Source organism: Garra rufa, chromosome 19, assembly GCF_049309525.1.
Source record: "Garra rufa chromosome 19, GarRuf1.0, whole genome shotgun sequence".
Taxonomy (NCBI): domain Eukaryota; kingdom Metazoa; phylum Chordata; class Actinopteri; order Cypriniformes; family Cyprinidae; genus Garra; species Garra rufa.
The window spans coordinates 34,546,578-34,560,182 of record NC_133379.1 but is presented as its reverse complement, the minus strand read 5'-3'; the positions used below and the strand labels follow the sequence as shown (position 1 = coordinate 34,560,182).

Genomic DNA, 13,605 nt, shown 5'->3' with positions numbered 1-13,605 from the left:
TTAATGTTTTAATTATTAAAAATCACAAACACATCCTCGGTTGTTCTCAGTTTTTAATTCATTGGTGAGAGTGTTGATGTGGTGTGATTTAATGTTAGCATTCATAGCTGGTGCTGCTGTAAACACAACCTTTCAGCCAAAGGTGTTGAGCAGCATAGACTGGCCTTTCTCTCTCTCTGGTCTTATGTCTATTTCTTTTTTCTCCAATATCCCTGCTTGAAAAAACAACTAAAAGCAGCCTAGGCTAGTTGGCTGGTCTTAGCTGGTTTAAGCTGGAAGTAGCTGGTTTTAGCTGGTCTCCCAGCCTGGTCAGGCTGGTTTTAGCTGGTGGTCTCAAAGTGGCCCCTCTAAAACCAGCCTACTGACCAGCTAAACCCAGCCAACCAGCCTAGGCTGGTTTTAGCTGTTTTTTTCAGCAGGGATACTGGTATAGTGCCTTACGAAAGTATTCATACCCTTTCTTTTTTTTACGTTTTATGTTGCTGCGCTGCTAAAACTAAAACCTGCCTTGGCTGGTCTTAGCTGGTTTAAACTGGAAGTAAAGCAAAACCCCCCTAAAACCAGCCTGCTGACCAGCTAAAACCAGCCAACCAGCCTAGGCTTTTTTTTCAGCAAGGATACTGGTATAGTGCCTTTACGGAAGTATTTATACCCCTTTCCTTTTTTTTACACGTTTTGTTATGTTGCTGCACTGCTGAAAAAAACAGCTAAAACCAGCCTAGGCTGTTTGGCTGGTCTTAGCTGGTTTAAGCTGGAAGTAGCTGGTTTAACCTGGTCAGGCTGGTTTTAGCTGGTGGTCTCAAAGTGGCCAAAACCCCTCTAAAACTAGCCTGCTGACCAGCTATGACCAGCTAAAACCAGCCAACCAGCCTAGGCGGGGTTTTAACTGTTTTTTTCAGCAGGGATACTGGTATAGTGCCTTACGAAAGTATTCATACCCTTTCCTTTTTTTACGTTTTATGTTGCTGCGCTGCTAAAACTAAAACCTGCCTTGGCTGGTCTTAGCTGGTTTAAGCTGGAAGTAAATCAAAAAAAACCTAAAACCAGCCTGCTGACCAGCTATTACAAGCTAAAACCTGCCTGGTTGACCAGCTAAAACCAGCCAACCAGCCTTTACGGAAGTATTTATACCCCTTTCCTTTTTTTAACGTTTTGTTATGTTGCTGCACTGCTGAAAAAAAACAGCTAAAACCAGCCTAGGCTGTTCGGCTGGTCTTAGCTGGTTTAAGCTGGTTTAAGCTGGAAGTAGCTGGTTTAACATGGTCTCGCAGCCTGGTCAGGCTGGTTTTTGCTGGTGGTCTCAAAGTGGCCTCTAAAACTAGCCTGTTGACCAGCTAAAACCAGCCAACCAGCCTAGGCGTGGTTTTAACTGTTTATTTCAGCAGGGATACTGGTATAGTGTCTTATGAAAGTATTCATACCCTTTCTTGTTTTTTTTTTACGTTTTGTTATGTTGCTGAGCTGCTAAAGCTGGTCTTGCCTGGTCTTAGCTGGTTTAAGCTGGAAGTAGCTGGTTTTAGCTGGTGGTCTCCCAGCCTGACCAGCTAAGACCTGGCCAGGCTGGGAAAGTGGCCAAAACCCCTCTAAAACCAGCCTGCTGACCAGCTAAAACCAGCCAGTCTAAGCTGGATTTAGCTGGGAGGGGGGGGGGGGGGGGGGTTCAGCAGGGATACTGGTATAGTGCCTTACGAAAGTATTCATACCCCTTTCTTTTTTTACATTTGTTATGTAGCTGCACTGCTAAAGCTAAAATCAGCCTAGGCTGGTTGGCTGGTCTTAGCTGGTTTATGCTGGAAGTAGCTGGTCAGTGGCCAAAATCCCTCTACTAATCCCTAAACCAGCCTGCTGCTGACATGTTAAAACCAGCCTGGTTGACCATTGTTGTCATGTAAACCTACCCCAAAGCAAATTTTTGGAGTATTACCAACAAAATGACTGACTATGGAAACTGTGATTGTGAACAATAGCAGATAGAGGGAGCATTTGAGGGTGTTGTTTTTTTTTTTTTCAATTCTCTTTGGTGCCGCTTGTGCTACAGAAAATTGCTTACAGCAACTCCTCAGTATATCAAGACTTTGTGTTTCATTAGCATACTGTGTGTTATAAAAATCTGTGTGCTGTCAGACTGTTGAAATCTGTTCAAGGATGTTCTCACCGACAGCTGTTTGTCTCCTGAGCCGAGTTCTGTTTTTGCTAAATCAGTTTTGAGAGTTCATTTGTTTTCTATTCAAGTTAGGTAACAGACTGGCGGAATGTTTTAATCAATCGCTTCGGTTTGAAGGAGGAGATACAAAACAAATGAGGACATTCACAAGTGCAAGTGTATCAGTTTTTTCACTCTAAGGGGCCGTTCACATGAAGCGTCTTTTGCGCGCGCAAGTTCGTTATTTCAAATGGAGACGCGCGGCTTGCACGCGCATATTGGAAGCGACGCAGTCGCGACGCGCACGTGGTGCGACGCGCTCATTTTTTCCAGGCGCGTCCGCGCTGCATCGATTTAAAAACTAGGGCTGTTCGATTCCGAAAATTTTGGAATCGATTCCGATTCCGATTCCTGGTTCTGGAATCGATTGGATTCGATTCCAGAATCGATTCCTCACTTTTGTTTCGATTCTTTTTCGATTCTTGTTTTTTAGATTGGAGGAAGCTAATTTCGCACTAAATGCAGGATGTAAAGGTCGTATAAAGTCACCTTATCTTAATATGAAGCTTAATTTGTAAAAAAAAAAAAAAAAAAAAAAAAGGATATAAATGCAGGATGATATAAGAGCTTGTTTTCTTTCAGAGTTATCATTGGCTGATAGAAAGATTAAAAATAGCATTTATTTAAGATGTAAATAAGATCAAGACACGTCATGATCTATTCTGTCGTGCAGCGCTCAAAATTGTGGACAACATGAGCCAGTTCTCCCGTAAAATAACATCTGAATCGTTTTTTGAACTGGTTCATTTAAATGATCTATCCGAACAAATCTTTTCGTGGAAATGTATCAGACTTTAATAACTATTAGCGAGCAGGATGCAAATTAATGGGTGCTTCTCAAACTGAAGGCTGCATCCTTAAACTCAGACGAGTTTAGTAATGAGCCGTTTTTATTACGTTTATTTTCGTCAATCGACGTTTGATGACTTGCAGCCGAAATATGCAGCCTTCATGGAATGTAGCCTTCCGTTTAAGAGGTAAGTTTCGTTGAACTGAAAACGGCTCTGAATGAGGAGTCGATTCCCCTTGAGAGGATTCCCAATGCCTCGGAATCGAGGAATCGATTCTTTTTGGAATCGATTCCCAGCCCTATTAAAAACATCTCAACGTCATGTGACATGAACTAACCAATCAGCTTCCTCACGTTTTTATGTTACATTGAAACCTCAGCAGAAACATGGAGGAGCAGCTCATCATTGTGGTCCAGGGATTTCTTGAACTTTATGATTTGTCAAGCCCCCATTATTTTGACGCTAATAGAAGAAACAATGCATGGAGACGCATAGGCTTGGAGCTAGAGCGCAGCTGATGGTTGCTTAGAAACGGCAGACGCTTCCGGAGCGCAAGCGCCGGAGCGCTTTGTTGATAAGGAAGAAAGCGGCGCGCCTAGCATTTTCCACGCGTTTTTAGGCGCGACATGTGAACGGCCCCTAAGGAGGTATTGAAATAAAAAAAAAATTGCTTTGATTAAATATGGCAAAAACTGTAATTTTCAAATCGTTGACAAAACTGTGGGAGAAACATACCCTTGTGATATCAGCTGTGGTAAAGCAGAAATAATCACACATTAATACTAGCTGTTTGCTTTTATAAGAAGCTTCTGTATTGATCAGACTGTTATTAGAACACAACTGACTTCAGACTACACTTAATGAGCGAAAATAGTAATTAAGGAATGAATCCCACAAATTACTGGACCGGGAGCTATTTAAGATGGATTTTTAAGCATCATCTCTTTCTAGCGCTTCTCTCTGAATCATCTTTCCATCATATTGACTCGTTTGATCAATAATATGAAGGTTATCATAAAGCTGCACCGTATCCCATGATGGTTTGTGTGTTTCAGCAGTCGCTGTGGAAAGGAAATGAAAGCGGTGCTGTTAATGTCAGTCATTTGACAAACACACGTGGGCTGTCGTAGGCAGTCCTCATGTCATTTACACACACACAGCTGTAAGCTGCCACTCAAAAGCAGCATGTTTTCACTCACACATCCAACCATTATCAAAATCTGCGTCAAAGGCTCAGCCATAGATGATACTTTAGATATTCTGCACTGTACAGTATGTACAGAGGCGTATATATACAGTATATATATTCTGGCTGGCAGTATGTGTATATGTGAATGTGTGTGTGTGTGTGTGTTTGGAATATTTAATCTTATGCTTACCTAGGCTGCATTTAATTCATTTAGAATACAGTAAAATAGCAATATTATTGCAATTTAAAATTTAAATTATTCCACTGATAACAAAGCTGTTTTTTTCTTTTCTTTTGATCAATGTAATCCATCTTTGCTAAATAAAAGTATTAATTTGTCATTATATATATATATATATATATATATATATATATATATATATATATATATATATATATATATATTCATTTGTTATTTGTGTGCATGTATATATATATATATATATATATATATATATATATATATATATATATATATATACGCAAATAACAAATGAATACTTTTACTTAAGACTTATTTCATTTTATTATATTTAAGATTTGTATGTACTTTTACTCATTTATATTGCTTTTATATATAATTTTTTTATTATTATTATTATTGACACCAAAGAAAAGCAGTAACATTAACCTATAATACATATTTGGGTCTGTAAGATTTGTAATGTTTTTAAAAAATCCTTTTAAGACTGATTTTCATCAGTAATATCTAATAGTGCTACTTATAAATTTATAGATTTATATACACTTTTTTGTACACTGACACCAAGAAAATCAGTAATATTAAACTATAATATATATATTGGGGTCTGTAAGATTTTGTTATGTTTAAAAAAACTATTTTTAAGACTGGTTTTTATCAGTAATATCTAACAGTACTATTTATAAATTTATATCGCTTCATAAATTTATATTTACCTTTTTTTACACTGACACCAAGAAAATAAGTAATAGTAACCTATAATATAAGTATATTTATATCTGTAAGATTAAAAATTTTGAAAACATTTTTTTAAAGCCTGATTTGTATTGGTAATATATAATTATTATTATAAAATTATATCAGTTCATTAATTTATATTTATTTTATTTTTTTACATTGACACCAAGAAAAATCACTAATATTAACCTATAATACATATTGGTGTCTGTAAAATTGTATGTTTTTTAAGATTTTTATTGGTAATATCTAATATTACTACTTACAAATTTATATTGCTTCATAAATGTATGAATGTATATATATATATATATATACTTTTTTTTATTTACAAAAAAAGTAATATTAACCTATTAAACATATTGGCATTTGAAAGTTTTTTAAAGGTCTGTTATGTTTAAAAAAATAATTTGTAATATTAACCTATAATATATTTACATTGGCGTCTGTAAGCCAGATTTTTATTAATAATATCTAAATATTACTACTTATATATTTACATCGATTCATACATTTATATTTTCATTTTTTTTACACTGACACCAAGAAAAATCCGAAATATTAACCTATAAATAAATGTAAAAATCTCATACTGGTAAAATGACCCACATATTGTGCATCCATATGGATTGATCCCTTTATTACTGCTGGCTGATATGAAGTCTGGAAAACACTAATGAATATTTAACGCCTATCCACGTGGCTTCAGTATCTTTAAAAAGCAGGGTGCACAGCGCTTACCAAAAGCTCCTCCTCGTCCCTTGAGAAACAAATAAATAAATAACAGGAAACAGAGCAGAGCAAGCAAAAGAAATAATCAAGGAAAATTAGCATACTGTCTTTGACTTCTGGATGACACTGACTATTCTTGGAAAGCCTGTTCTCCTCAGACACATACGTGGCTAATGCATAGATCCTCAGCGTGCCGAGAGCCGTTACATCCACAGGGCAGGGGCTTTGAGACAGAATAAAGATGGTAGATGTGAGAAGAGGAAAAAAAAAGTGTTGTTTATCATCTCAGCTCTCTCTCTTTTAGCACATATCATTATCTGCCAAAAAACATCTTGAGAAATCAAATCATTTGGAGATGAAAATGCTTCATGGAATGAAAAAAGCATCAATATTTATTCATTCAGTTTCTAATCATAACTCTTTATTCCTCTGTTTCAGGTATTTATGAACAGACGTTTCTTATATAACTGCAGTGCTCCAGTCCTGGATGTGAAGATTGCCTTTTGTCAGGTGTGTGTTCCATACAGGTAAATTAAAAGGTAGAGTATTCATTCACTTCCATTCTGTCCGTCATGCTTATATGTGTCATTGTCTGAAACAAATACTGGTGACAGCCTGTCTGGGCCCTTAAGGAAGATGTACAGCTTACAGAATCAATTCCTTGCAGCATTGCAAGCCATTCAGAGTCGGGTTTCCCAAAATGCATTAAGAACATCTTAAGATCACTGTAAATATGCATGCAAGGTATTTCTAAAATCAATGCAGGCATTCGAATGCATCATTCAAATTAAAAGCACAAAAAATAAATTCTGACTCATTTACTCACCCTTGTGTAAATCCGTATTTTCCGAGAAATTGACTTTTTTTTCATTGTATAATGTCTTCAATTTCAGTATGTTTCTCATCATATTATTGTTTCCCTCTGAAATATATCACACTGTGGAAATAAAATGGGTTGTAAATGTTAGGATGGCCAAGTATCAGCATCTCCAAGTATCTTCATGTAAAACTGATTGGGCAGGCCAAACTGTAAGTCATAGAGATTTGAAACTTGGAGGGATGGTATTACTCACACCATTTACAATGTCACCAAGGCTCGGCCCAATCGGCCTGACGGGGGCGCTACAGTGATCCAAAGTACGAAATCGCTCATAACTCTTTGGTATTTTGCAATTTTTTGAAAAGCCTACTTTTGCAAACTAGTCCTACTTTTTTCGCCCAATTAGAACCAAATCAGTGCAGGAAGATTCTCTGAAGAATGAATATCAATATGTAAGAGCTAAATTTGAGGTGACATTAAAAAAAGCAGCAGAGGGTTTCCACTTGGTAGCGCTATAAGAAGGGAAAAAATGATAAAAACGGCCATAACTATGCAACCGTTTGTCCTATAAATGTGATAATTGGTACACACGGTCTTGGTCAAACATGCCACAAGCGACTCTAAGGACATTTGCGTATCTCAAAAAACTTGGCCACCATAGGCTAATGAATTTTGAGCACCTATTAGACAAGATTAACAGAGTTTGGTTGGAACAAAACTCTGTGGGCCTGGGTCCAATTTAAAAGAATTGGCCTCTGGGGGCAATATCACATTTTTCAAGGGCATAAACGATTGTATGTTGTGTTTTTTTTTACACATACACACAATATTGATAGACTTAGAATGATAGACCTCCTCTTTCCAAATATCTTTGCCTCTAATACCACTGCTGTCAATCAAACCATTTGTTAAATGATTAAGAGAATGTAAAAGAACTATTTTTGCGAACTAGTCCTAGGTTTTTCAATCAATCTGTGAAATAAAAACACTGCAGTGCAATTCTCTGGACTCTCTTGGTTAATATTTATCAAATAAAATGTTAAAATTTACCCTTTGGAAAGCTATAATGGGATCGTTTAGAAAAGGGGCCTGTCCAAATATACCCAAACCCTAAACAAAAACTTGCGTGGAGATTGGCCACTTGGTGGCGCTATAAGTGGAAAAATAAAAACATAAAAATGGCCATAACTATGCAACGGTTTGTCCTATCAACGTGAAAATGGGTATGCATGGTTTTGGTCAAAAGTGCCACAAGCGTTTCTAAGGACATTTGCGCATCTCAAAACACTTGGCCACCATAGGCCGATGAAATTTGAGCATCTATTAGACAAGATTAATGGAATTAGATCGGTACAAAACTCTGTGGGCCTGTTTGACTCATGGCCCTAAAGGTCTGTGAGAAATTTAGAAGAAATTGGCCACTGGAGGCACGATTGTAAATTGCACGGTTTTTACAATATTTGTATCATATGATAGACCCCCTTTTTTGGAACAACTTTGCTTCTAATACCACTGCGGCCAATCAAACCATTTGTTAAATGATTGAGAGAATGTAAAATAACTACTTTTGCGAACTAGTCCTAGGTTTTCCGCTCAGTCTGGGGAAAAAAACACTGGACTCTCTTGGTCAATATTTATCAAAAAAAATTCTGATTTACCCTTTGGAAATCTATAATGGGATCGTTTAGAAAAGGGGCCTGTCCAAATATACCCAAAAGTCTATAGCCTAAACAAAAACTCAAAACATGCAACCAGTGATTCGAAACAAGCATGCAAAGATTTAGGGAGATCGGACCACAGTTGGTGCTATAACAGTCATAAACTTAAAAAATCTCTATGGTAAATGACCTGGATTTGCCAAAAATGCGTTTTTTATCATTGAATTAGGCTTGATGGTTACAGGCTTGATAAATAATATGTGATGTCTTTTTTCATATGTGCTTAAATGCTTAAAGCGTTTCAACCCTGGTAATCGCTGCTTGCAGCTATATTTGTTACTTTTTGTTGTTTTGCACTCTTTTAAGTCTCATTGAATAGACAAAAAAAGGTGTGGAATGACATAAGGGTGAGTAAATGGTGATTTTGAGTGAACTGTCACTTTAAATTCAATTCATAGATGTATATCTTCCTTAAATTCTGGGCTCTAGATTGAGTGACTTGTAACAGTATGACTTTGTTGACCTGATTTGTATGAACTTGATGTTGCAAACATTTTTGGATTTTAGAAGTGTGCAAAAGGTGTTTTGCCATTTTGTACTCACAAATCTGAGAAAAAAGTCTGAATGTCGCGAAAACTCTTTTTCAGGTCAGTACTAAATAAAAAATAACATGCATTTTGTATGATCCCTCTTATTTTAATAATTAACATTTTGCAGATTCTGCAAGGTGTATGTAAACTTTTGACCTCAACTATACATTCATATATCAGAATATAATGATGGTTTTACATAATGAAACTTCCTTCTGCTTAATCTAAATATTAAATAAACTATCTATTCCCTGAGGAAATCACAGTACCACAGCAAACATTATTAATTTACCATGTCCCTTGGGTTTTTTTGTCCTTTATTTGTTCTTTTTGGGCCTTAAATTATCCTCATCATCTGTCAGAAAGTCCTTTGGTGATACGTACAGTTCACAGGTCAAGAGGGCAGTAGGTGGAGTTGACTAGTAGATAAAAAATTCACTCTGTTAACAAAAGGTTGTAGTTCATATCCCAGAAGGATCGATCCATGAATCAACACTGTGTCCTTGAGCAAGACACTTAACCTCTGTGTGCTCCACAGGGACTGTCACTGTATTAAGTATACTGCTGGTCACTTCAGATAAGTGTGTCTGCTAAAAAGACAACTGACTCCTGAAACAAGTGTGTTTCATATCCCTGAAAGTGTATCAGCTCTGTTGGGAAAACAGGAGAATTGATTTGGAATTGATTCCAGTTGATTTTGATGCTTGCATGTTTGCTATGCGAACAGCACAATACTCTAAAATACATAGGCCTACATTAATATTAGGTCATTTTTATAAAAAAAAAGAATTAATAAATCCAGTCCTCTGTGTCAAATGATTCATCAAAAATCATTCTAATATGCTGATTTGGTTAAAAAAAAAAAAAAAAATCTGTATTCTATTTATTTATTATAATATTTAATGTTTTTGCATTATAATGCCATCGAGGTATGTCACTCAACAGGTTTTGGAATGAAAACTATTTTTACCACAATAACCTAACCAAACCATTCGTGCTCTAACCCTTGTTTCAATAAAAGGCCACAATTACTGCAAATCTTAGCTCATTACCTTCAAATTATCCTAGTCAGTTTAATAGGGGGCCACTGCAGAGAGCAGCGACTCCCATGATGAAGATAGACTTTATAAAGCACGTACACACATGTATGCACATCGCTCTCTCTGTTACTCTCTCTCTCTCACTAATTACCATTTTAGCTTGTGAAATTATGTGGACAGCTTCCTCTCTTGGTATGGCCATGAATATATTCACTATGTGACAGTTAGTACAATCGATTACACAGCTGGCCCTTGTGCCAGCGCTGGCATGAGCTCCGGAATGAAGAGAGCTCTCATAACCTTGATCGTTTAGCTTATATAGTGTTACATCTGAGATCTCCAGCCAAGTACAGATAAGATACTCTTCTCTCTCTAGTAGTGAAACTAAAATGTTATGGGTTTGTATATGGTACATTTTTATATCCCCTGCGACTTACAGTTGAGGTCAAAAGTTTACATACACCTTGCAGAATCTGCTAAATGTTAATTATTTGACCAAAATAAGAGGAATCATACAAAATGCATGCTATTTTTTATTTAGTACTGACCTGAATAAGCTATTTCACATAAAAGACATTCACAAGAAAATAATGATAGTTGTTTAGTCCCTTGTTTGTCCTGAACAGTTCATTTGTCCGCTGTTCTTCAGAAAAATCCTTCAGGTCCCACTTATCTTTGGTTTTTGTGTATTTAACCCCTTTTACCAACAAAGACTGTGTGATTTTGAGATCCATCTTTTCACACTGAAGACAACTGACAGACTCATATGCAACTATTACAGAAAGTTCAAATGCTTACTGATGCTTCAGAAGGAAAAAATATGCATTAAGAGTTGGGGGTGAAAACTTTTGAACAGAATTTCTTATTTTGCCTAAATATACAAAAGATACTTTCATGTTTCCCAGAAGACAAAATAAGTTAAATTTACCCTGATCTTTAAAATCCAAAAGGCTCTTAATGCGTTGTGTTTCCTTCTGGACCATCAGTGAGTGTTTGAACCTTCTGTAATAGTAACATTTTGCAGATTCTGCAAGGTGTATGTAAACTTTTGATCTCAACTGCAACATAATTATGTGAGCTATAAAGCCACATTGTCAAATTAAAAGTCACATTGGTATATCACATTTGTGTTTAAAATATTAATTTATATCTCAAAATGAGATTTTACGCCTTGTTTTAGAGGTGACATATAATGAAAATCTGACCTTTTCAGTTTTTAAGTGCTATAATCGGGTCGCCAGTGCATCTACTAACCCAGAAAATGTGAAAAAGAACAACCCAGTAAATTTTTCAGCAAACATGTGAAAAAACAAGCTACTCAGATTTTGCTCCCCTCGTGACATAGAAAGGGGATTTTATTATAATACTACCATCCCTTAATCTTCGATTTTCCATCCACTGCACCGCCATTGTGTTTTCGCAAGCAACAATGGTGTACTAGTTCTAATGCCATGGCAAAAGTTTGAGCAAAGCATGCTAACTGTTCTGTCTTTGACTGCACAGATGAGCACATAACACTATTTAGAGTCCCAGTCTCAGAGGAGACAAGAGAGCAGTGAATATATTGATTTATTAGCTGTATATTACACTGCTGCCACACAGATCTAACATAAACATGCTTTTCTTTCCCAGTTTACCTTCACAGACATAACCGACAGTTTTTTGTAACTCATTGTTTGTTTCTAAAACAAACTTGTGTCTATTTGACAGTTTAAGCACAATAAGACATGAAAGAGAACTAAACGCATAATTTCAGTGCGATAGACATGATAATCAAAACCAAACAGATGTTTTTTAGCAGAGTATATGAGATACGAACTTTAAAGACACAGTCCTATTCTGGAAAAGGGGCCGGGGAGCCCCAGCTCATTTGCATTTAAAGAGGCATGCACGAAAACAGCGTGTTTCTGCTTTCACTCAAAATAGACAATGTCAAAATGATATAATAAACGATCTGTGTTGTATTTTGAGCTGAAACTTCACTGACGTTCTGGGGACTCCTGAAATCTATATTACATATTGTAAAAAGGGGCATAAGAGTAGAACACTCCACAATACCCGTATTTGATATATATTGATATTCTTAATTCTGGCTTGTAGGTATAAAGTCTTGCATCTTCTCAAAATGCTTATAGTAATAGATGCGATATGTGACCCTGGACCACAAAACCAGTCTTAAGTAGCTCAGGTATATTTGTAGCAATAGTCAAAAATACACTGTATGGTTCAAAATGATCTTTCTATTATGCCAAAAATCATTAGGATATTAAGTAAAGTAAATTGTCTACCGTAAATATATCAAAGCTTCATTTTTGATTAGTAATATGCATTGCTAAGAACTTCATTTGGACAACTTTAAACTTCAATATTTAGATTTTTAGATTTTGCACCCTCAGAGTCCAGATGGCAAATAATTGTATCTCGGCCAAATACATCAATGGAGAGCTTATGTATTCAGATTTTAGATGATGTATAAATCTCATTTTCAAAAATGTTACTTATATGACTGGTTTTGTGGTCCAGGGTTGCATATTTGTCTTCACTCATTTGTGACACCTCATTTCATTTAATTATATTAATTTAATCGACTAGTGTGTGGTTTGACCTAAATATCAAGCTTCAATATCACATTGAAAGTGTTTATTTATCTGCAAATCACACAGCAAACTTGTTTGTGTTTTTAAATGGGTTTTCATATCCTGTGCAGATGAAAAGAAAATAGTTCTCTTTATACCTCTTCACACTGTTTATTATATCCAGTGTTGAGGGTAACACAAGTTACATAATCAGATTACTTTTTTCAAGTAACTTGTAAAGTACACTGTAAAAAAAAAAAAAAAAAACATAATTTGTTGAGTCCACTTAAAATAATTTGTTACCCTGCTGCCTTCAAATTTTAAGTTCAGTCAATTCAAATAAGTTTATTCAACTTGAAATGTGAAGTTGTACATATTAAATATTTGAGTTGACTAAACTAAAAAATTAGTTTGGTAAACCTAACAGCTGTGTTTGTTACCCGGCTGCCTTAAAATTGTAAGTTGAATCAACTCAAATATCTAAGTTGTCACTTAGTAAAACCTAACATTTCAAGTTGACTAAACTTTTTTTTATTTGACTGAACTTAAAATCTTAAGGCAGCCATGTAATTATTTTAAGTTGACTCAACTAATTTTTTACAGTGTAAGTTAAAGGGGCCTTTACAATTACCAAAAAGTAACGCAAAAGTAACTTAATGCATTACTTTCCTTAAAAGTAACCATTTTGTTATATAGAGTAATGCAATATTGTGATGGATTACTTTTGAAAGTAACTTTCCCCAACACTGATTGTATCGCTGTTGAGTTAAATAGTTTGAAGTTCAAACAAGTTTTTATTGCTTTATGAATGTGCTCTTTTAATAATAAGTGCTTATCAACTGTCTAAACCCAAATGTTCCCATCTTTTTTCTCAGGGGTTTGGCAAACAAGTTGATGTTTCTTATATTGCCCAGCATTACAACATGAGTAAAAGCAAAGTGGACAACCAGTTCTACAGTGTGGAAGTAGGAGATTCCACCTTTACGGTTCTCAAACGCTACCAAAATCTAAAGCCCATCGGATCTGGGGCTCAGGGAATAGTGTGGTGAGTACCCATAATGCACTA

General features: G+C 35.8%; 1 protein-coding gene across 9 annotated transcripts in view; it reads left to right on the top strand.

Moving 5' to 3' along the window:
- The window catches only part of mapk10 (mitogen-activated protein kinase 10), a 93,432-nt gene that overhangs the window by 31,255 nt on the left and 48,572 nt on the right, over positions 1-13,605 (top strand). For 7 of the 9 annotated variants that reach the window (XM_073824839.1, XM_073824837.1, XM_073824838.1 and 4 more), the window contains exons 3-4: positions 6,294-6,365; positions 13,415-13,584. In XM_073824839.1, coding sequence (XP_073680940.1) covers positions 6,294-6,365; positions 13,415-13,584 — 242 coding nt within the window. Of the gene's footprint in view, positions 1-6,293; positions 6,395-13,414; positions 13,585-13,605 lie in introns of all 9 variants that reach the window. The other 2 variants (XM_073824841.1, XM_073824840.1) reach the window with 2 other exon arrangements.